The sequence below is a fragment of the Haliaeetus albicilla genome, chromosome W (assembly GCF_947461875.1).
Source record: "Haliaeetus albicilla chromosome W, bHalAlb1.1, whole genome shotgun sequence".
Classification (NCBI taxonomy): Eukaryota; Metazoa; Chordata; class Aves; order Accipitriformes; family Accipitridae; genus Haliaeetus; species Haliaeetus albicilla.
In genome coordinates this window covers 22408626-22432802 of record NC_091515.1, presented here as the reverse complement: position 1 = coordinate 22432802, position 24177 = coordinate 22408626, and the positions used below count along the sequence as shown (strand labels likewise).

The following is a 24177-nucleotide window of genomic DNA, read 5'->3' as shown; positions in this document are numbered from 1 at the left end:
TCCTTAGAGCTTCTTACAAAGGAAACAGGAAAACCTAACTAAGCTACTGCATGAAAGACAGCTTTATCAGCTACCTTTTTTTTTTTTATTCTACCCATTGTGCACTTGTCAAAGCAGTCACCCTCTCCAGAATCCTATTTTGAAATCTGGAGCCCATGATGGCTATCTGTAGCTACAAGCTTTAACTTATCAGTATTCTATGTAGTAATTGTCACTCATACACAGGTTCATGCCAGAGTTTTGAAGCTAGAATAGAAAGTGCCATCTTATACATGGAATATTCAGCCTTAACTGATTTTTTAGAGTCTGCAGAAATATGAATAAAAACAGTAGTTATCAGGTTAGAGAGTCATAACTTCCCCTCAGACATTTACAGTACGGAATAGCAGTTCTTAACAGCAAAGAATTTTCTTGCCCAGAGAAGTCAATACAGTGCAGTTTTTGCAAACCATTCTGCAGGTAAACAGGTTTGCTTTAGCAGTCTTAAATCTGGAGTTTCTCAGAATTTCTATATATAACATATATATTTGTTTTACTGCGACCTCCAATAGATACTTCACTGGCCACTTGAGATCAGAGCCAGAGCTAAAGCCAAACAACCAGAAGTTGAATTTTTCATCTCAGACTATAAAACAGGGACAAGCTATAGGAATGATTTCTTTGTTCTGCATATTTTCACTGAGATTACCATTCCAGCATCCTGTGATCAGAAATCAGTTAATGTTTTACCTAATGCTTCTGATTGTTGCTCTCTTCATTGGATCTACTTGCAGCATGTGTTTCAGAAGACTAATTACAGATGGATTCAGGTACTGAGGAGTATAAAAGATACCATCACATATCTTCTTAAAAAGGGTTGGCACGTGATCATCATCAAATGGAAGTGTTCCACATAACAAAGCATAGAGAATAACCCCACTGCTCCAAATATCTACTTCTGGACCTGCATATAATCTGGGAAAAAGTTAACTATTAGTGATTTGTGCTTAGTACATTTAAATAGAATTTTTTCTACTGTCTTACAATGTATCACATTAATTAAGAGTGTGTGAAATTGGGACAACTAATCTGCAATTACTATACCATTTCAGTGCTATAGTGCTATGCCTCCCTTGAACTCTAGTGTCCTTCCCCTTCAAATATGTAACAAAAACTAGGGCACAAGTACTTAGTTTTCCTCTCCATTGTATAAAAATAATCCACAGATACAGTTTAAGACAATGGTAAACTGAAAGAAACTTGCACCTACTACCAAGAAAGCCCATGTTATACATGGTTATCACTGTTTGAGTGGAATCTATGCAGTCATCTAGCCTCCAAATCTTGGAGGCTGAGAAGTTTGAGTCCATATAGCAGAACTTGTCACATCTTCTATGCTACTGCCTGAATAAAACATACATTTGGCCTCCAATCAGCAAGAGATATTAGGGTGGGTAGCTGAAAGCAGCAGATTTGACAATCACCAAGTGGGAAGAAAAAAAAAAAAAAAAGGGAAAGTTACCTTCAGACTGAATATCTATTCTGCAGCAGATATTTCACTGCTGCTCAACTTCACAGTAAACTTTCCCCATATTTCTATCTGTACCTCTACTTCCAAGATCTTAGCTGTGAGATTTTTAAACCAATTCAAGCACACTCTACACACTGGATTTGGGACATTAGACATCACCTCCACGTTACAGGAACTATTCAAAGCTGGTTCATTGAAGCCTTAAATACTTATGAAAAATTATCAAGGCAATTAAGAGTTCAGCCCACAGTTTCTCAGCATCAAGCTTGTCAATTGCACTGGTTTTGTAGCCTTTAGAATTAAGCAGCAAAATGACTGAAGCACATGCACACATGCATCCAATAGAAAAGAAACTACCTTCCTGAAATTACTTCTGGTGCAGCATAGTTAGGGGAACCACAGCTTGTTCTTAAAAATTCTCCATCTGACATCATATTTGATAGACCTGAAAGTGTATGAGAGTAACTACTAAAGATTCAGAGAGCAAAATGATTTCACACTGCATATACCACCTAGAACAAATCACTAGTAAGTCAAATTAGAAAGTTAACTAATTTATCTCAATAAGGAAGCAACATTGTTTGGAATTATTGAAATTTTTATATGAGAATGCCACATGATCCTGCATTTGGTTTACCAGAAATTTGAGTAACATCAATCCATTATTGCACACAACCTAGGAATGTTTGAAAACATATTCATTCCAAGACAAAAACCAGTCCATTTTAGATTACACAGGCATGATAGAGAACAAAGTTGCTCTAAGGGAGAGAGCAGCGTAACAAGAAAGTGTCTTAAAAACCACATTTGCTTCTAAATGCCAAAGTAGAAAATGCTACCACAGAATTGCCTAAAATTCTGTAAGAGGTTATACAGAGTAAGGGAACTGAGGAGTATACACAGCTTCACCACAATTTAGACACTTACACTGCTTTAACTGGTTCCTGAATCACTGCAGTTTAGTATAGCTTGATTTTTAGATACTGTTAGTGATTAAAATGTACTTTAGAACTAGGCCATCTTCATTCACCAGCCCTCAGCATACCCTATGACCAGTAAAGAATTACCACTTCTAGAATAGCTGTGGAAAATATCTTCTGGTTTCCTCAGTGGAGGCTGCATAATCAAGACTACTACAGGCCAGAGAACTTGGTTGCAGAGAAGGAATTATGCCCCTTTATGGGGGGGAATATGAAAGAACACAGCTTGGTTAGCTTTCATACTCTAATATAAAAAAGCTTTTATTAAGTTCTTAATAAGCTTGTCACAATTAAGTGCTTTTAATTACATTTTTTCAATCACATTTAGAGTTTTTAAAGTGAATTTAGAGTAGTCGTAGGAGTAGTGTATTTTAATAGAGCAATGTGGTTCTTAAATATGATGAACTGTCCTTGCACTATACTTCCAAGAGAGCTAAGCATCTACATTTTATAGATGGAGAAACAGGCAATAAGAGAGTCCATTTTGAAGTGGCAAGGTGGGGAACTAAGTCTATTTAGCATTTCAGAGAAAATATTAAGCAAGACCAAACAAGGCAGTTCACAATTTCACCCAGTCACAGAAAATACCTGACTTGAAGAAAAAGCTTTAGAGGAAAAATTCTATACACATGCACACATTTTGTTTTACATTCATACTAATCGGGTTTTCTTGTATTATGTCCTACCACCAGGATATTCAAATATACACATTTTAATTAAATATTTCCCATAGTAATTAACAGGATCTAAATAACACCAGAAACGTGATCAGATATAAAATAGCAATGCTTACCAAAGTCAGCTATCTTGGCATTCATGTGTGCATCAAGCAGCACATTTTCAGGCTTCAGATCTCTATGTACTACCATATGCCTGTGACAGTAATCCACACCAGAAAGGATTTGCTGGAACAGACATCTACTTTCCTTCTCATCAAGCTAAGACAAACAAAGGTTTTAAACAATTTTGAGACAGTGGAAGATAACTTTGTTTTCCTCTATAGGAATTAAAGGAAATTTTCCCCATGACCTAAAGTTATCACTCATAGTTTTGATACTTTATACAGCAGATGATCAGAGTCTTGTAGCAGAAAGCTTCATAACTTACATCATTTTGTTTGTACCACAGCTCTAAAATGACTAAATCAAAACAATATCCACCAACTCAAGAGTCAGTGAAACTTCTCAATCACACTTTTGAAATTGGTTAGGCAGATGTTATATACTCAGTAATTAGAAATATTAGCACCCAAACATTAACTTTGTCTAATTAGAATATCAATGAACTTTGATATTTAAGCACAGTTGTCCTGGTTTCAGCTGGGATAGAGTTAATTGTCTTCCTAGTAGCTGGTACAGTGCTATGTTTTGAGTTCAGTATGGGAAGAATGTTGATAACACACTGATGTTTTCAGTTGTTGCTCAGTAGTGTTTAGACTATAGTCAAGGATTTTTCAGCTTCTCATGCCCAGCCAGGGCACCTGACCCAAACTGGCCAACAGTGTATTCCATACCATGTGACGTCCCATCTAGTTTAGGAACTGGGAAGTGGGGGGCAGGGATTCGCCGCTCGGGGACTAGCTGGGTGTCGGTAGGCGGGTGTTGAGCAATTGCCCTGCGCATCATTTGTACATTCCAATCCTTTTATTACTACTGTTGTCATTTTATTAGTGTTATCATTATCATTATTAGTTTCTTCTTTTCTGTTCTATTAAACCGTTCTTATCTCAACCCACGGGTTTTACTTTTTTTTCCCGATTTTCTCTCCCATCCCACTGGATGGGGGGGAGTGAGTGAGCGGCTGCGTGGTGCTTAGTTGCTGGCTGGGGTTAAACCACGACAACAGTGTAAGATTCAAGTTGACAAAAGCTGCTGACACTCAGTACAGAAGTGATAAATTTTAGATGCTACTTATGCTCCTATTAGCAGCTAGCCCCAAACAGCAGACTTAGCTGGGCATTTCCTATAAACACACCCTAATCCATGTCAAAGTTTGCTCAGTTTAACAACTAGCTAAAATTATCCTGGCTATCTAGATGGTTTGTCAAAAGTGACTTTAGGACTTTCACAGAAACCATTTTATTAGTAGGAGAGGATAACAAGGGCACAATGATAGCTTTCCAATAATAGGTTATACTGAAGAAATAGTTTTCAGCTACTCCAACTGGATACATATCCATCCAGTTTGTACACAGTAATTGTAAATTAACATATCAGTATCATTTATTTTTCAGTAGAGTGGAAAAATGCTACAAAGTCATACATAAAGATCTGAAATGGGTTAACACATAACCATTTTTAGTTTCAAAACAAGATGTAGTCATAAAGTATATTTTAATTGCTAACCGCAAAATAAATGCTGAATACATAAAAAACAAACCTTCATTTAACAGGAATGTTGCAAAAGCAATAACAGAATGCAAGTCATTGATTTGTAGAGTTAGACTACTTCTTACCCTTCCATTTTTACAGATATAATCAAACAGTTCTCCTCCTGAAACATATTCCATCACCATGAAAATGTCAGTTGGTGTACTGATGACCTGGTACCTGATAAGAGAAGGTATCTGTTAGTCTATGCACTCAGTAAAAGAAGCTAGTTACATTTAGTTAAAACCAAATTCGTACAAAGAGTCAGATAAAAGTATACTTTAAAAAAAATTATCAGCCAATTTACAGCTACTGGAATGATATTTTTCAGAAGCTATTTCCTCTCATTTCACTATGTGATGCCATCATTGCCAAGACTAGCAGGGAATTTGTATTTCCTGCCAGGAAAATCAGTCTTCATACTTTCAGAGGACTATTCTTAGTCCAAATGATTTCTATGAAGCCATTTACAGTGCTGCCTCACAGACATCTTAGTGCAGTGAGGAAGGAATTCAAAAGGACTTTGCTAGTGCCTCAAAAGCATACACCTTTCTTTCAACCTTAACAGGCAAAAAACCCTGCCTTGCCATAAATACAAAGAAAGTGTACTTCAAGACTTGAAAAAATATTCATGATGATTGAGCGCAATTATCTTTTACAGAGACACCTACATTTTTCATTAGCATTTAAGAGTATTGACACCCTGGTTATTATATTTTTATCATTATACTTTAAGTTTGAAAAAAGCTTTGAGGTTTTGAAATAGCTAGGTTATGGCCAAACTCCCTACTTAAGAGATTGATGTTTTCTATGTATCTTTATCTAAATGTTGTTTAATTTTTTTCCCCTTACAGCAGTCAGAAGTGATCGATTTTTAGTGTAACAAGAAAATGCACACTGATAAACTTTCAGTCAAAATTCAGATACTATATTGAGAAGACAGGAGGTAGCGATTGGATGAAAATGAATGTTTCAAGGTACTACACTTAAGCATACAAATATCCCAATTGTAAAAAAAAATAAATTGAATTCACCCATATACTACAGAACTGAAGTGTTCTTCAAAATGCTGATTCTAAGACAATGAGGAAAAACAGATACTTCAGCTTACTGAGACAAGTTCTTCTTGAACTGCATAGACAGCAATGAGTTCAGACTATCCAGGTGAACGTATGTGTGCACATATACATGCGTGTGTGTATTTTAACAGCTTAGTATTATAGTGTAACATTCCAATAACCTGAATATTTTTCTGAGGTAGTTATCAACATGAGATCTTCAAAGTTAACTTTACATAACATCTTATAGTCCAAGATGCTTTACCTTTACTCATTTTCTCTCAAATACCTTGGTTGAAAGTATGTCATGTACTTAAACATGAACATTCTGAAGCCATGGCTAAGACACTCTACAGAAATAGTATTTTAATCCAAAAGTTACAGTCCAACCTCATTTCTAACAGCATTACTGTTAATGACCTTTCACATAGTTATGAAATCAATGAGCTCCATGCTTCAGGCAAACATGAGCAACAGTCTATAGCTTAGATCTTCACAGTGATTTTTCCATCCTCTGGATAGTGAGATAGTGAACAATGCCAGGAGATAAACCTCTCAACATCACTGAAAAGAATGAGCCATTCTGCACCTCACATGTTTTCAGCCTCTTGGAAGACTCAGCCATGCTTCCCTATAGTCAGTTCATTTTTCTAGTTATGGAAAAGAAGGTTGTAGAATAGTTACATACTTATAAGTAAGGTTATCAAACCACACAGCATAGATGACCAGAATGCAGAGAGGCAATTTTATATAGGAAAACAAGATGCATTCTATTGCTAGAGGTCAAAAACCACAAGAGGAAATGCTCCAAAGGTTTTTATTTAAAGCATGGTATAGAAAGAAAGTCTTGTTGAGGCAGGCTTGCAACTATATATACTGCTAAAGCATTGTATGAAATTTTTAATAAAGCACAGCAATGTTCCAAATTAGACAATGTCTAATTTGTAATATTCAGCTGAAGTAATGTTTACCTTTATCGCAAATATCTTGAACTGCTATCTAGCAGTTCCTCAATCCAGCTAATAACACAAGCAGCATAATCCTAAGTTACCAGCAAGTCTATCTACACAACAGTATCAATTATAGCTCAAATGCTATTTATACACAGGCTAATAACCCTTCTGCTTCGGAAATGCAGGCTGACCAACTGAAAAGTTGGGGATCCATCAATTTTTCTATCACCTCCTACATCTTGTCCCTTCTCTCCACATGCAGGAGAGAAAATTCTCCCCATAATTCCCCAAGAAATTGTCACCTGAAACCTGTTAAGCTGACTTAAAAGTTTAGCAGCACCAGAAGTACACATTCCTGTTCCACCCCCATATCTCAGTTGGTACACTGACACTTCCTATTTTGTTTTGGCTAGACACATGCTTTGGACTCGTTCATGAATTCTAACTGGCAGCACTAGCAGTTCTTCAGCCAGACAAATCAGCTCAATAGTCTTCTGAAAACTGACCCACTGAAGAAGCTAGTGTGATGATCTGACACAATCTGATTTAGCTCCAGTATAAGTGCTGTTGCCAAATGAAAGGAATGTATAGGGATGACAACTGTCAGTGGCAGTGTGGTCTTAAGAAAAGACTCTGCCAATAAAAAAACCCCCTAAACTCCAATGCCACAATTAACAACAAAAGTCACCCACATTCTAGATGTGCCCTGCTAGATGTGCAGGTTCACTTTATAGGAAAAGTAAAAAAGTCAACAGCGTTTATAATTTATTTCCTCAGACCAGATATAAGGGGTCTACTCTGGGACATATTTAATTGTACTCTGAACTCTGCTGATGAACTATTGATCAAACAGATGTAAATAGGCACACTGTAAATATCACATTTATTTAGACAAGTGGTAGCAGCTATATTGAAGAACTCTGAAATATCAGATCACATTTAACAGACTGCACATCTTTCAGAAAAACCTTGCAAAGCACAATCTATATAGGGAAAACATAGGTCACTGACCAACACATCCCTAAAAAAATATTTTGAGTAAAGAAAACACAATAAACTTACTATAGGAATGCCCTTTACAATCTTGTTCTTAACTCAGTTTCTAAACAGAAACAAAGATCAAATATAACCAGAAAAAAGAATATGGAAGCAGCAGCTAAAAAACTGAGATGGATGTTACTATAGGTATCCACCATGCCACTACCTTTATATATCTGCCCAAAGAATTTGCAAGTAAAGATCTAATGGAAGCTCTCTGCCCTGCAGAGATCAGTTTTGTGAAAATGCATTATGGAGTACACTGAAAATGGTTACATACTTGGAAACTGGTTACTTTCCTAACAATATACTGCTAATAGTATTGCCCTTTAAACATGTTTCAGATCAGTGAGAGCAAGAGATTACTGCTTAAATAGATTTTATTATAGCAAGCAAAACTTACAGCTTAATTATATGAGGATGTCTGAAGAGTTTGAGATTTTGAATCTCCCTGCGGATTTTTCCTACAACATCAAGGCTGCGAATCTTCTGTCGATTCAGGATCTTCACTGCAACTTTATGCCCAGTTAACTCATGTTTGCCAACTGCAAGGAACAAGTAAGTATTTAGTCAGAGTTCTCAATTGCTCCATAAAAACATTAATTGGACCATTTCAACTATAGCCAAGAAATACCACAGTTAAGATGTAAACATTCCACATATCCCCATTATCTTTGGGGAGGTTGAAAACCAGATGGCACTCATTTCTTCTGCCCTACCCAACTCCTCCCACAATTCTATCATTAGAAGATGAATTGCATATGTAGGAACAAACCTTAAACCTAACTCTCAGCAGTCTTGCAGCATGACTATGTTTTTGCACTATTGCAAATAAACGAAACATTTTGCATCCCAAAACACTGCCATCCTTTCTAATTAGGGAGACCATTTTCTTTCCCTGTACAAGTCACTCCAAGCTTTTGGCTCACTTGGTAACCCACTCAGACATGCTCTCCTACAGCTATTCTACTTGATCTGCAAGAATGCTCTTACTAAAAACATCACTGCTATCCTTCCCTCAAGAAGCCCGTTTCAGCAATTACTCTGAATTACTGCTAAGAGTATCTGATCATTTACTTGAAAAATAATTATTTATCTGTCTTATGGGGCAGTCTGACCCTATATAAGCTCCACATTGTGCAATAAACACCAGGGCTTTATTATATAAGTGGCAAAAGTTATATGAAATGCACAAAAAATCCAATAGTAACTATGAGAAGCAATGCAACCTCTTACATTCCTCAGTTTCTTTCCTACTTCTAGGAGAGTTTCATTTTTCTTTCAACAGGGGAACTTGAAAGGTGCAAAACATTTCCTAGACAGTTACCCCTCTTAAATTCCTTAATTTTGCAGATGCTATTGGAAGTAGCCACAAGAGAATTGCTAAGAATATTTTTCTTAAACCCAACATTGGACCACAGATAAGCCACAAAAGGTATCTCTTCCACTAGAAGGCTTCGCTACCTGCATTGGTTTCTGCATGCAGTGATTTAACACTACTACTATCATAACTACATCACTTTAATCCACCACTCTGAATCCTACCTTCCGAAGACAAGCTAGATTCCAGGGACACCTACGTGATTCATCCTTGTCCATTTGAATGGACACTGGTAACAGACCTCTGCTGAACACAGTACTCTTTCATCTGGGTGCCCCTCCTCACCTGAAAATTTAACTAAGCCCCAGGCTTCAGGCTTTATTTAAATATATCCATGGGAAGCTGTGATTAAAAGCAGTGATACACAAAAATCTTTCTGCATTCAACAGGTGTTTGCTAATCCTGTCAAAATTATCTATCAATCTGTAAATCTCATTCCCAGCACAAGACTTTCCTACTGCCTTTTGCCTCTATATTGAGCTAAAAACCAATGCAAGTGAAAAGAAATTCTTAGCAGAGACACAGAGATAACAATAAGTATCTCTGAGGTATTATTCTTACAACAAAAAGATGGCCACTGTGTAAAATAAAGCACTTTGTCTAAACTCCTGTAGGGAAGTAACTAACTAGTGGATCATCCAAAACCCTGAACCATCATGATGCAGTGGTGAGATGACTTTTGTACCTGAGAATACAGAAAGGTTCCACCTGCAAGGTGAAAGAACACATCCCCTCATTTGGAGATAACATTCATCACTGTCCTGGTTTCAGCTGGGATAGAGTTAATTGTCTTCCTAGTAGCTGGTACAGTGCTATGTTTTTGAGTTCAGTATGCAAAGAACATTGATAACATTGATGCTTTCAGTTGTTGCTAAGTAGCGTTTAGACTAAAGTCAAGGATTTTTCAGCTTCTTATGCCCAGCCAGTGAGAAAGCTGGAGGGGCACAAGAAATTGGGAGGGGACACAGCCAGGGCACCTGACCCAAACTGGCCAAAGGGGTATTCCATACCATGTAACATCATATCTAGTATAGGAACTGGGGGGAGTGGGGTCCAGGGGACTAACTGGGCATCAATTGGCAGGTGGTGAGCAATTGCACTGTGCATCATTTGTGTATTCCAAATCCTTTTATCATTACTGCTGTCACTTTATTAGTGTTATCATTATTAGTTTCTTCTTTTTATATTTCATATTCTATCAAACCGTTCTTATCTCAACCCACAAGTTTTACTTCTTTTCCCAATTTTCTCCATCACAACCCAGACTGGACAGACCAGGGAGTCGTGTTTAATTTGAAATTCCCTCAGGCTAAATTAAGACACCAAAGGATCAGTTAAAGATTTTATTCATGACAGAAGCAAACTGAACTGGGGAGGCATAGTAGTAGGTGGCAGGGTTTCTCACAACAGGAATTAGCATAAGACTACTTCTGTAAACCAGGTAATCCAGGGTAACCATATACATTGATTCAGGGAATAAGGAGATCCGTCCTGTCGAGGTTCAGAGCAGACCCCCTTGCTTTCCAGACTCCTCCTCAGAGAAGGGCCCATGGGCGGCTGGATCCACTCCTAGTCCCAGACTTGGTCAACGGTTTATGCCTTGAAATGGATGAGGTGTAGGGATTGTGGAAGAGAGAGAAAAAGGAAGAGAGAGAAAAAGGAAGAGAGAGAAAAAGGAAGAGAGAGAAAAAGGAAGAGAGAGAAAAAGGAAGAGAGAGAAAAAGGAAGAGAGAAAGATTTCACCAGTCCTGGGTGCAGCGTTGGTTCAGTCAGCCAAGGGATCCAGTTCTGGTAAGCTTGCACACCTGGGGCTTCAGTTTGTGTCCTTTTATCATCCTTGCTCCTCCTCCGGGCAGGCACCCGACCTCATCAGGTTAATGAGCAGCCTGTGAGCCTTTGGGCTTGGGAGTTATTTGGGGAGTAACTTCTCCTTCCCTACAGACAGGGCCGTTGCTTGATCTTTGTATCAGAACGCCCTTCAGCACACCCTCCCCCTCCTGTTGCTGATGTCTGAGCTGATGGGCTTTTCACCTTGGTTCCTAGATGTGCAGGGTTTGTCTTTAAGCAGAACTTGCCCCACCACAATGTTTGAGATATTAACTCTTTCAGTCTCTCACACTCCCCCATCCCACTGGGTGGGGGGGGCAGTGAGTGAGCAGCTGCATGGTGCTTAGTTGCTGGCTGGGGTTCTAGACATACCACAAAGCAGTGATAGGTGAGTGCCTAGAATTGTAAAAATCACATCACCTACAGGAATTATTTCCTTTCAGTTAGATCTACAATTAAAGCAATTACATCCCCATTTTTTCTTCAGTTCAAATGTGATTGAGGTTTTAAAGGTACCCAACAAATTATATAATCTATATCCAAACCCTAAGGAGTAATGAATCACTAACATAAAACACTAGAAAAGCAACTATTCCATTCAAATTATGAAGTCTTTGCCTATCAATAAAGTGAACCAAGGTAAGTCAGAAGTATTTAAAAAAACCCCTTTAATTGGCAAGTTAAAAATTAACATCAATCTCTTAGTAAGAAACAGCTTAGAAACTAACCAAAAATCAGATGCATTAATTTGCATCTTCCTTTGGTTTATGAAGTACTAAGTTAAATGCCTCCTTAAATGCAAGTAGCATATACATTTGAGCAATTCTACAGCTTAGCATATAAATATTCAGATATTCAGTTCTGACATGCATTGTTTCATTTCTCAGCAAGTTTGTTTCATTTCTGATTTGTCAGTCTACCTTAGATGAAAACTGGAATTAGAACTCAGAAAAAGATTAGGTCATTTATTAGCTACAACATTCTATATTCAATATGCAAGGCACATAAGAGTATCAAAACACATTTTTCATTCAAAGTAATTAAACAGTAACATTTGCAGTTGACTAAAACCAATTCTAGCCATCACAGCTTTCAAGATTGTGCCTCAAGCCTTGATTTTATTCATTGACTGTGAAAAAAGCTTTTCTGTTTCTTCAGCTGTTTGCCAACTTCAAATAAATTACTGAAATGAAAACATACTGTGTTTTTTTGCAGGTGCAAAAAGATCCCAAAAAGCCTGTTCACTTGCTTAAGACTCTTCAAATTGAATGGCTATTTTCTTCAGTAATTCCCCCCCCCCTTCAATTTAAGTATACCAAATTTAGCTTTTAAAGATACTGATATAGAGAAGGAACTGCTAATTGCTTAATGATTGTCTCTCTGTAACTTTACATACCAAAGACTAGTGCTCGTCAAGGATTAAGCCTGTCAGAGACTGGTACTTGGGAGTGATGAGCAAGAAGGAACCATGAACAATCACAAAACTTAATTAAATGTTTGATGAATTTACGATCTTGTCAAGAAGGCACAAGTAGAGGCCTTGCTTGAATAGATAGGGCCAGAAAAGATAAGAACTCCTGCCTTTGTTCTCGTCCTTGTAGATAATTTAGCTTAAACTAACCATATGGTTTTACACCACTAATGAAAACTTAGATAATAAGAGCACTAACAAGCACTGATGTATCAAAACATGTAAAGGACCATACTGCGCAGAATCACCTGAGGAGGGTCAAATAGCGGACAAGTGAGGAAGACTATGGAAGACCACCAGAGACCTTCAATGCACCTGTGTAAAGGACATTTGCATATGCTAATAGTTTCCCGGAAAACTAATGAATATGTATAACATTTCTCGGAAATCTAGTGAATATGTATGTAGAACATGTACTTAACCTGCACAATTAGACCCGACGGTGTGCACGATAGGTGGAGCGATCCCCCGTGCATCCAGCGCTGCCAATAAAGAATACCTACTTAATAGTTAAACTATTGAGTTAATTTCTTTGAATCAATACAAGCTTCCATTAACCATGTGCTTCATGAAATAAGACTGTCTTCTTGGATATGATCCACTGAGTATCCATTAGCACTGTTCAGCTACCACAAGTCATATACTTTAAGTCTTAAACTACGTGATCTTTTCAGAAATCTTTCAGTCTTCCCAGACAAAAGTAATCTTCACATTGCTGCATAATGTAATAGCAAATACAAGTTTTTCCACATGCATTTAATCAAGATAGAGTTGTCATTTTTTTTCCTACTGTAAAGTGGCTTTGCAGCTTTGTTATTGTTTGTATACTATCACATTAGAACTAAACTGTTAATTCCAAGGAGAAAACATACTGAATTACTACTATGGTTTTAAGTTAAGTCTTTATCCACATGTCATAAGAACTTACTGTATGATGAAGCAGTTCAAGGTATCTGATATCAGCAAAACAGCAGACACTAACTGGTAACAGACCACCGACTACTTCTGAATTCAGCATAAAGACAGAACTGAAAGCAAGACCTCAGATAACATCATGTAGAAAAGAAGCCAGTGTTATCTTTACAAAAGCTACTTTGTATTACCTCTTGACAGCAGTTTTACCTATGAAGGGGAAGGCTCACAAATAGGAAGTAATCAAAATATATTTATGTTAGTCACCCTAAGCCAAATGAGCTATCAGTCCTTCAAAATAATCACTGCAAAAAGAAGTTCCCTTTACAGACCTAACATTTCTCTAAATTTCTTTATTCTTTGATAATGCCAATTGCCTTGAAGCTTCACTATGGCTATGCATAACATCAAGATTTCCAAGACAGTCTCAAAGCAGCAATGACTTGTTTTAACTGTTAAAGTGCAGGAACAAGTCTCTAAACTTAGTTCACCAGGTCTTCAACTGGAAAAGAAAACAGATCACAAGGCCATTCAGAGTTGTATTGGGTCTGGCTGAGATGGAGTTAATACTCCCCATAGCAGCCCTCATAGTGCTGTGCTCTGCATCAGTAGCTAGAAAGGTGTTGATAACACACCAGTGTTTTGGCTACTGCTGAGCAGTGCTGGCACAGCATCAAGGCTGTCTCCCCAACATTTTTGCCCCCCCCCCCCCCCCCCCCGTCAACGGCAGGCTGGGGCAGGGCAAGATCTTGGGAGGGGACATAACCAGGACAGCTGACCTAAACTAACCAAACAGATATTCCATACCATATAACGTCAGCTCATATATAAAAGCTAAGTAAAGGGAGATGGAAGGGGGGCATTTTTGTCTTCCAGAGCAACCACTACAAGTACTGAAGCCCTGCTTCCCAGGAAGTGGCTAGACATCGCCTGCTGATGGGAAGTAGAGAATAACATCATTTGGTTTTCTTTGCTTTCGCGCGCGACCTTTGCTTTTACTTTATTAAACTGTCCTTATCTTGACCCACGAGCCTTTTGTTATATTTTCTCCCCCCTGTCCAGCTGAGAAGGGGGAGTGATAGAGCGGCTTTGGTGGGCACCTGGTACCCATTCTTATGAAATACAGGTACCAGTCACAAAGGCTGTAGAAAAAAAGCAGAACAAGCATATGCTGTGTTTAATGAAGCATTTCTGTCATATGCCAAAAAGCCAACCCGAGGCTTAGAGGAAGGGTAGTCATTAAAAGTTTGAACTAAACAAATGTTTTCACTAACAAAAAAAGTTAACGCTGTGCAAATGCATATTGCTGCACAACAACATTAGATAGCAAACTGATCTTCACTGTCCATTCCCAGGTCTCTTATCACTGCCTTAATCAAGAAGGCCCATTTACATCAGTTTTGCAGGCTATAGAGACCAGGGTTTTTAACCGAGTTCTACAGACTGGAACAAATATCATATTTACAGTCTTAATTAGTACCCTCATTTTCTCAGTACAAATCCCTGGAAGCCTGACTACTCTTCCCTTTATGAAGTCTAACTTTATTTTTAAAAAAATCTGGAAATAAAGTCTGCATTTGGTTTCAGCAGAAAACATCAGCGCTTTTTTTTTTTTTTAAACACATAACTGATTTAGGTTCAGTACTCTCTTTTACCCCACAGCTTTTTACTTCTGCAGTATTTTAGCTTTGCCTGGATATTGGCTAGAAACAGCCATCTTCTCCATGACTGCCCATCTGAGGCATGATCAAATGAATTAAGTCAGTCAATAGTTAATTTGGGCTAGTAGAGCCAGATGAACAGTTAAAATGGAAAAACATCACATCAGTAACAGTTATCTGGGAGGGTAAACGGGTAAGTAGCAGCGTAAAGTCATCTGACAGCTACCTTGACAGCAGGAGACCTTAAGAATTAAAGCAAAGCACTGGTTTTCCAACTCATCTTTTGGGGCTGCCACCACTGTTAAAAATTAAAGACCCACTTTGAAAAAGCCATATGTCTAACCCCCTACATCATGTGAGCTCTCAAGGAAAACCCTAACTGAATAAAAAAAATTTAAAAAAAAATTGTTACAGTTTTCCTTTTATTGTCAATTGATGAAACCATAACAGTCACCAGAGAAGGAAAGTGCTGAGGATTACAGAAAAACAATCACAAATCTGGTATTAAATGAATAAAACGTGCTCAGGAAGAAAACTAGTGCATCACAGATAAAATATGCCCTTTATGAAGTACAGCTAGAGCAAGATGAAACCAACATAGTATATCATCTAGGGACAAGATAATAAAACTTAAACAATTTGTTTATGGAAACAGAGCATTAGTCCATGAACACTAACACTTGCTTACAGTTCCTAAACAAATCCCCAGACCACTTAAGGCAATTCAGTATGCAGAATGATGCTGCATTTTACCACAAGGTGATTTCTCCCACCACTCTTAAAAAAAATTATGTTCATACACGCATGTGTGTACTCTTCACATGATCAATAGCTAGAAAGCAGCCTAAAAGAACACCCAACTTCAACCAAATAAGGTAGACAGAGTAGTATTATGGAAACAGAGCAATAATAAAACTGACAACTGTTTTTTCCAATTAAGTATTTCAATAAAGCAGATTAGCCCTTCAAGCTTATTTTATTTGATGAAATATTAATAGGAGTGACATTCAATAACATGTTAAAATTATAACAGTAGCTCCACCAATTGACTATCTTTCAAGGTTTCAACTTCAGACACATTTTTGCCAATACAGATAAGAACAGGAGCAGTAATGCAAACAGCACCCTCTGAAATGTAAGAGGAAACATACTAGAACATTTATGGGTATGCCAACCTTAGATTTGTGCAGTGCACTGGAGAAAAAAAAAAAAATCTTTTGACTCCTCCCCTCAACCTCAACCCTCCTCATGGTCCCTCCATGAGGAAATAGAATCTGATGCCCATCTTCTCCCTTATCTCATTTCCTCTCTATTTAAGGAGGCACCAAGTTATCAAGGAAAGGAATGGTACTTCAGCTACCAGTTAGGGGTCACTGCTTATGGGAAAATAAGGGAGGATTGGCAAGGAGGATTATAAACATGCTCAAGTGACCTGCAGCTGGGGTGTAGAAAAAAAACCCCATATCATACTAATTGTTGTTTAGTCTTGTGTGCTTGACAAGTAGAACATCTGTGTTTAGATAACATAGGCCTATGGTAGATTTAGAGGCACCCTATCCAACATGCTTGAAATTCCTGCCCTGCTGTGAGAAAAATCAAAGCCCAGTGGCAAACTACACCTGTGCAAATCCCTAAAATACAGGTGAAAACAGCAGGTTTGGTGATCCTCCAGCATGGACCGAGCTCAGCAGTGCCTGTGTCCCCACTTGTGTGCCTCTGCCTGAGTGCTGCTTCAGGGATCCCCAGTTGGCAAGGTAACGAAAATAAATACACTCTTTGCATTTCATCTGTGGTTTTGCAGTTGTTCCTGCATCCTGCCTGTGCTGGCTCACACATTTGGCATAATTGGCAGGATCCAGGAACAAGCATGCCACAGCTGGCAAAAAAGTTGGGGACCAGGGAGGCCATGATGGTGACTCCCTGTATTCCAGGAGGGTCCAGTGCTCAGAACTAGGCCCCCGTGGCCACTTTCCTGGCTACATGGGCTCTGCTGGAAGCATGGCCTGAAAGAGATGACAGAGCTGGTGGTTACCCCCCAGACAATTGAAACAGCTATGCGCAGATTGCCATGGAAAGCGGCATCCAATTCATCTTGCAAATCAGCGGGGAGATTGGGATGGTTATTAGTTACTGGTCTTTGAGCTCTTGACCATGAAATTGTTGCATTATGGAGTAAAATGAGAGAATTGGAAAAGGAAGTCAGGACTTTACAAGATGCAAAGGCAATCACACAAGAAGTAGTTACTACTCAAGCAGAGCAGTGCCATGGGCTACAAGATACTGTAGAATGGTTGATAGCGCATATTGCTAATAAACAGGGGAGGGGAGTGAGCAAGCGGCTGTGTGATGCTTAGTTGCTGGCCGGGGTCAAACCATGACAGTCCTTTTTAGTGCCCAACGTGGGGCATGAAGGGTTCAAGATAACAACAGATCTGATTGGAATGTGCTAGATTGAATTTATATAAGTTGTTGCTGTTTAGCTATTAATCAGCAGGCTCCTGTGTTTGCCGTGGGGCATGCTTGCCTTACTGTATGTTAGAGTCTAGTGCTTGTTAGTGGCTGCTTTTTGCTTTTGCTGCTTGCTGTACTGCTTATCATCTTACTCTGATGTGCCTGGGAACATTTTGAGAACAGCAATGGTTCATGCATTGATTACGGGATTCAATCCAGACAGGGTAGCAGTAACAAGAAGTATCAAAGTGCAGCTTTTGAGAGGAGCGCCTGCCTCACTAAAACCCTTGATTATACCAGCAGTCACAAATGCTACTGGTAATGTAGGCACCCTAGCAAATACCTTGAGGGAAATTGGGGTTGTAACTTCAGGACCATCTGTGCGGGTGGTGAATAAAGGAAAGCTGGCAAAACCAAAAGGAGTTACATCACAACTGAGGAGGAAACAAATGTGGAATGATCTCGTACAAGCTGGTGTCCCATGATCAGAAATAAATGGGATCACATCAGAAATGTTTTGCTGATGGCAAAAGTTAGCACCGACACAAAAAAGCCGACCGCCCCTGGCCCCACCACCAACTCCCCGTCCACCCTCCGCCCCGCCTGCCACCTCAAGGCAAGGCACTACCTAGCAAATGCCAAAACAGCAGAAATGAAGGTTTGGCAGGTCCCCCAAAATTGACACCACTGTAGCCTCTTAACATGAAGAGGACAGACGCCCCTACATTCCTTTAGCTATAAAGTGGTGGTCTGGGGGGATTTTACATGTGTTAGCTCTGGTGGATACTGGAGCTGAGGTTACTGTATTACATAGTAATATTAATAACAAAGAAGCCACATTGCAAATCTGTGGATTAGGGGGAAATCTGACCCCTGCCCTCCGAGCTAAGGTTACCTTAACAATAGGAAATGCCACTCCCATTTACCACAACGGCGTTAATTGCCCCAGTTAAAGAATATATCTTGGGCACTGATGTGTTGGCAGGACAAACAGTTGAAATGTAAACGGTCACTTCTGCTTCAGGACTTCACAAGCAGGATTTGCTATTCAATCTATAACCATCTTGCGTGGATTCCTGATGTGGGATCCTGTTGTGCTGCCCCTGCCTGCCAAGGTGGTAACTGTAAAACAATATTGTATTCCAGGGGGGGGAGGAGGAAATTACTCAAACCGTTCAGGCACTTCAACAAGTGGGAATCATTAAGGAAACCATGACTGCTGTTAATAATCCTGTTTGGCCTGTTTGAAAACCAGACGGCACTTGGAAAATGACTGTAGATTATAGAGAATTGAATAAAGTCACCCCCCCACTTGCAGTTACAGTACTAGACATGGTTACTCTCATAGAAAAATCAGTAAAAATTTACAACCCTGGAAGGTAGTGATAGATCTTGCTAATGCTTTCTTTTTGATAGCCATTACATATTTATAAAGCACATGCACATAACTGTAGTATTTGTACGCAGCTACATTTAAGGGCATTATATAGGCCATGGGGAAAGATAAAACGTGGTCAATGGACCTTGAATACCTGGCAAGTTGATTACATGGGCCCCCTGCCCTCATCAAGGACACTATATTGCTGTGGATACAGTATCAAGACTGTTTTTTGCTAAACCCACCAAATATACTAATCAGCATAGCACAACTGAAGCATTAAAACAACTCATTCATCAATATGAACCTTCTCACCAAATACAAAGTGACCAAGGAACACACTGTAGTGGACATAATGTCCAAGATTGGGCTCAAGGGCTAGGGATAGATTGGATATTCCACATTGCCTACCATCCCCAAGCTAATGGCTTGACTGAAAGAATGAATGGAATGTTGAAGGAACAATTAAAAAAGCTAACCAGTACTAAAACTTTACAACATTGGAGTTCACAGCTTACTATAGCAGCTTTTTTGTTAAACAGCCAGAATATTCATAATCAAGCACCCTATGATGGTATTACAACACCTCCAGTACAAAACATGGTGAGGATTGAAATTCTTCCAGATGGTATCTCTCCCAAAATATTAACTATAGGGGAAATGGAATTGTTTACACCAATGGATTGCATGATGGGACTGTGACCTATTAGCCTAGACACAAAGATTCAGATAATAACCCCTGAGAATGCCATATGGTTCTGTACCACAACTTCTCTTATTTTACATCCTTTGTTGATATCAGATTCTCGAGTTCTTGTATTTTAGATATCTTCAACAAATATCTGTGCCTTATCTAGAGGAGATAGCATTGGAACAGTGTTATTGGTGTTGCAAGCCCAACATCGAATTGAAGTTCAATCTGAAAAAGCACAAGCCATAGCTCTCCAATCTGTGTGGGCAATTGCCCCACATCAGGTTATCAAACCCAGAGTGATATTAGATGAAGGAGCTGGAGCAATGGAATATCTATTACTGGAAGGAGATGATGCTCCTGTTTTCCTCCCTTATCACAGGTTGGCTCATCATGCTTTGTAGTCTTGTACTACAAGCACGTGCCCTAGATACATTTTCACAAGATCAACATCTAAATACTTGGATTCAGTTGGCCTCTACTGTAACTAACTTATCTGCCTTTTGTATCAAGGGAAGATCTTTTGACAACGCATTTCATTGGCATGCTAACCCCAGTAGCTGTATTACAGAATTATACTATGCTAAGTGCTTTTGATATTAATGTTCCTTGTTATTTTTTTCAAGTAGGCAATGGCTGTACACCAAGGAACATTACAAAATCAGTTGGCAGTGAAATATCACATCTTCTTCAACACCATAAACACTGCTCCAATTTTGAAGGCATGTCTTGCTTCAACATAACTGATGAATCAGCCAGCATAGAGGATGACATTCAACATCTCCAGGACTTAATGCATCAAATGAAACAACCTACTGGTGGTGCCTGGCTGGCTGAGTAGTTTAATTCCCTGACAGGATGAGTGGGAGCCCAATTCAAAACATGATTGTAGAGAGAAGTTTATTCCTTTTTTCTATATGTGTTTATTACCACGACAATGCCTCTGTAAATTACCCTGCCCTACACCCTGTGGGATGATTGCTGGAGGTGACTTATTGATATGACACACCCCCCCTCAAGGGAAGGTGAACCTCCAGGGTGGAATGCAGTGGACATATAAAGAATCGGTTCCATGGTAGTTCCCTAAGCAACACAACCTGCAGCTTTTAGATGTTGGCAACACCAGGGGAACTTGGTATGCTGACTCTAAGAGAAACAACATGGAGGATGGAGCGGAGATGCCGTGGCCAGGCTCTGTGATCACAGGGATAGGGAACTGGAACAATAGGAACAAGAACGGTTAGTCCCTGCATTGAATCCACTGAAACAAGGAGGTAAAATAATGGGGGTTCTGTCAACCTAATGCCCTACTTCTGATTTATATCACACATGCCCAGTTCTGGAGTAGTGACACGCTAAATCATGTTCTCTGGGTGAACTTTGCTCATTATAATATAATTATAATACCAAAACACACCTCCATCCCAAAAGTTACCCACCTCCAAGGTGCAACCACCCCCCCACGGAGCATGCGCTCTGAATTTTTCCTAGCATATACCTTTAAAAGCAAAGTGAGAGAATTTTATACCAATTTAAGTAAAGGTATATATGACTAGAATCACTCAAGCTCCACCTAAAAGGAAAAATAGGACATAAAGACCCCAAAAGAGGAAGACTATTAGGGAAGATACCATCATAGACAAGTCAGGAGGACATCGCTGACTTCTGGGATCAGTCGACAGGCTGAACCTCTCTTCCCCCCCCATAGGGACGCCTATTGGGTGAGATTCAAACACTTGGCTGTACCGAGTACTTCCTGGAGAAACTTAGAATTCTTTAGAGCTCTTTTCTTTCATAATTTAATGCGCTTGTAGTCGACTGTATTATCATTTGCACATGCTTTGCGGACAGCATATTTATCACTGGCAATCCAAAAGAACCTGTACTGTTGCTTTAATAAACTGCGCTGCTCATTAATCTAGTCGTGATAGCTTGTTAACGCAACCAAACTCCTTAAGTCTGGTAATTCTCGTGCACTGAATGCAGCTAAGCCGAGTGCAGTGTACTATAAGTGCATCCATCACAATAGTTACATGACTGGACTTATAGCACTGAATTGGACATTACTCAGAAACTAAACCTAGCTGCCTCCAGCCCCTCTGACATCTGAGGATAAGCTGGAATGCAAGGGGGTTTATTTTCTGCCAAATTCCTTTACCCTTTAATGCAACAAAGCCCAAACAGACACCTCCAGCTTTGCAGCCCCAGCAGAAGTGGTCCCTTGAGTGAGGGGGTGGAATGTGGGAAAATAAGGGAGGATTGGCAAGGAGGATTATAAACATGCTCAAGTGACCTGCAGCTGGGGTGTAGAAAAAACCCCATATCATACTAATTGTTGTTTAGTCTTGTGTGCTTGACAAGTAGAACATCTGTGTTTAGATAACATAGGTCTATGGTAGATTTAGAGGCACCCTATCCAACATGCTTGAAATTCCTGCCCTGCTGTGGGAAAAATCAAAGCATGGTGGTAAACTACACCTGCACAAATTCCTGAAATACAGGTGAAAACAGCAGGTTTGGTGATCCTCCAGCATGGACTGAGCTCAGCAGTGCCTGCGTCCCCACTTGTGTGCCTCTGCCTGGGTGCTGCTTCAGGGATCCTCTGGTTAGTGAGGTAACAAAAATAAATTTACTCTTTGCATTTCATCCATGGTTTTGCGGTTGTTCCTGTGTCCTGCCTGTGCCAGCTTATACACTGCTCCCCAATGGCTGGGGGATGGTGTCACTTTATAAGCCAACCTTGGAAAAAAAAAAAGGAGACTCAATGGGCTTTACTCTCAAAATATTCTTCCACTGCTTTCCTAGATATTCTTAGAGTCAAATATATACCTATTTTCTATAGCATGCCAGAAGTTCCTTATTAACAAGCAACTTCCAGGTACGATTTGGTTCTACTGTTACGCAAAGCACCATCCATAACATCGCTTTCAATTTCTAGAGAGGGAAATCCATGCTCTTCACCCACTTTCTTCAATCATACAAAGAGATGCCCATGATCTGATGCTACTTCTGGGAAGAAGAATTTAAACTAAAGGGAGGTAAATTTGAAATGAAACATGGTAAGAGACTGCTGAAACATCAGTAATTTCTTCAGAACATGCCAATAGTTGAAAGCGCTTGTGCGGAGAACATACAATAGGAACAGCTACACTGAAAAAAGATATGTTAAAAGCCAGCTAGCACATTAGATACAACAGGATAAGCTGGGATTTTTTTACTGGTTATACTGGTACATGAGCAATCCATTAGGTTAATCATAAAAACCCCAAACTTATTTTAAGAATACAACCTGAGTCTAGTCTAACTCATTTGTGAAACAATGTTTTCAATTTTCATACCCCAATATTTCAACAGTTCTCACAAACACCACAGCAGGAACAGTTTAAGATAATGCAGGGTTTTTTTACCTGTGGTGAATGGCATCAAGGGAGAGTTTAATTTCTATTTTATTTCTAATAGGCTTCAAATTTACCACATGGCATCTGCACCCCTACTGGGAAAAGTTGTTTAAGTCTGAGCTGAAAAAAAACTTTGATAACCACTGGTCAACTGTTTTTAGCACAAAGTCTTTCCACATCTGTGTGTCAGCTGTGCTGCCAGTTAATCTCAGGCCCATCTTTTTATGTTTATTTCTCCCCTTGTAGAGAGAGAAAGCTTGCCTTCCTTGTAAGGGCATCAAGTATTAGTATTTGTGCAGCAAAACAGACAGCTCAAGAATTAAGACTGCCTACTTTCATTATATATCCGGTGATGTTTTAAATAAATGCAGCATAATTAGCTTCCAGGAATTACTTCCTTAAATACAGAAGAGAAAGCTTTTGCTCCTCCAGCAATTACTTCCTGCTGCAGAACTGCGGGACCTACCCCCCTGAGAAGTCAGCTAATACAACTCTTCTTTCCTGAAAAACGTTCACAGCATACCAGGTGCTATTTCCACACCACCACACTCAGTCGACGGCATTCAGACCATAGCCCCCAGGCCCCCACCCTGCAGCCACCGCGGCGGGGCCGAGGCTCCAGCTAACGGCCCGTGAAATGCCTTCTCGCGGCTGCCACGACGACACTATCAGCCCTACAGTCGCTCTCCCCGGCCCCTCTCCCACCACCCTCATGATGCCTTGAACAAAGGCAGGAGAAAGAAAATTTTACTGTATCGCTGTACTAACGAACTTTTGCTTGCTTGAAAACTTCAAAATTTCGGTATGTACTAATTAGATAAGAAAAACCTTGATCTTTGTCAATGGTATGTGCTGGAGGCACCAACAGACAGGAGGCCTCGGGCCCTGATGATAAGCTTTGAGTTCTGCTGAGTTTTTGTAATTAAAACTTGCCAAGGCCAGTTAGCTAGGAGAAAGAGATGACCCACACTGCGAGTGACCAAAGGGTGGACACTATATAAATGATAATATGAATGACTGGAATAAGTTTTGCTTGCTGTAGGTAACGGTGTGCACGATAGGTGGAGCGATCCCCCGTGCACCCAGCGCTGCAATAAAG

General features: G+C 39.5%; 1 protein-coding gene and 1 long non-coding RNA gene across 2 annotated transcripts in view; one reads left to right on the top strand and one right to left on the bottom strand.

Moving 5' to 3' along the window:
- The window catches only part of LOC138683444 (uncharacterized), a 423605-nt gene that overhangs the window by 160296 nt on the left and 239132 nt on the right, over positions 1 to 24177 (top strand). The window lies entirely within an intron of this gene.
- Positions 1 to 24177, bottom strand: part of LOC138683434 (5'-AMP-activated protein kinase catalytic subunit alpha-1-like) — a 35570-nt gene that overhangs the window by 10730 nt on the left and 663 nt on the right. The window contains exons 2-6 of the mRNA XM_069775202.1: positions 8312 to 8453; positions 4946 to 5039; positions 3284 to 3428; positions 1868 to 1955; positions 730 to 954 (exon numbers count right to left, since the gene is read on the bottom strand). Of these exons, the coding sequence (XP_069631303.1) occupies positions 730 to 954; positions 1868 to 1955; positions 3284 to 3428; positions 4946 to 5039; positions 8312 to 8453 (694 nt within the window). The remainder of the gene's footprint in view (positions 1 to 729; positions 955 to 1867; positions 1956 to 3283; positions 3429 to 4945; positions 5040 to 8311; positions 8454 to 24177) is intronic.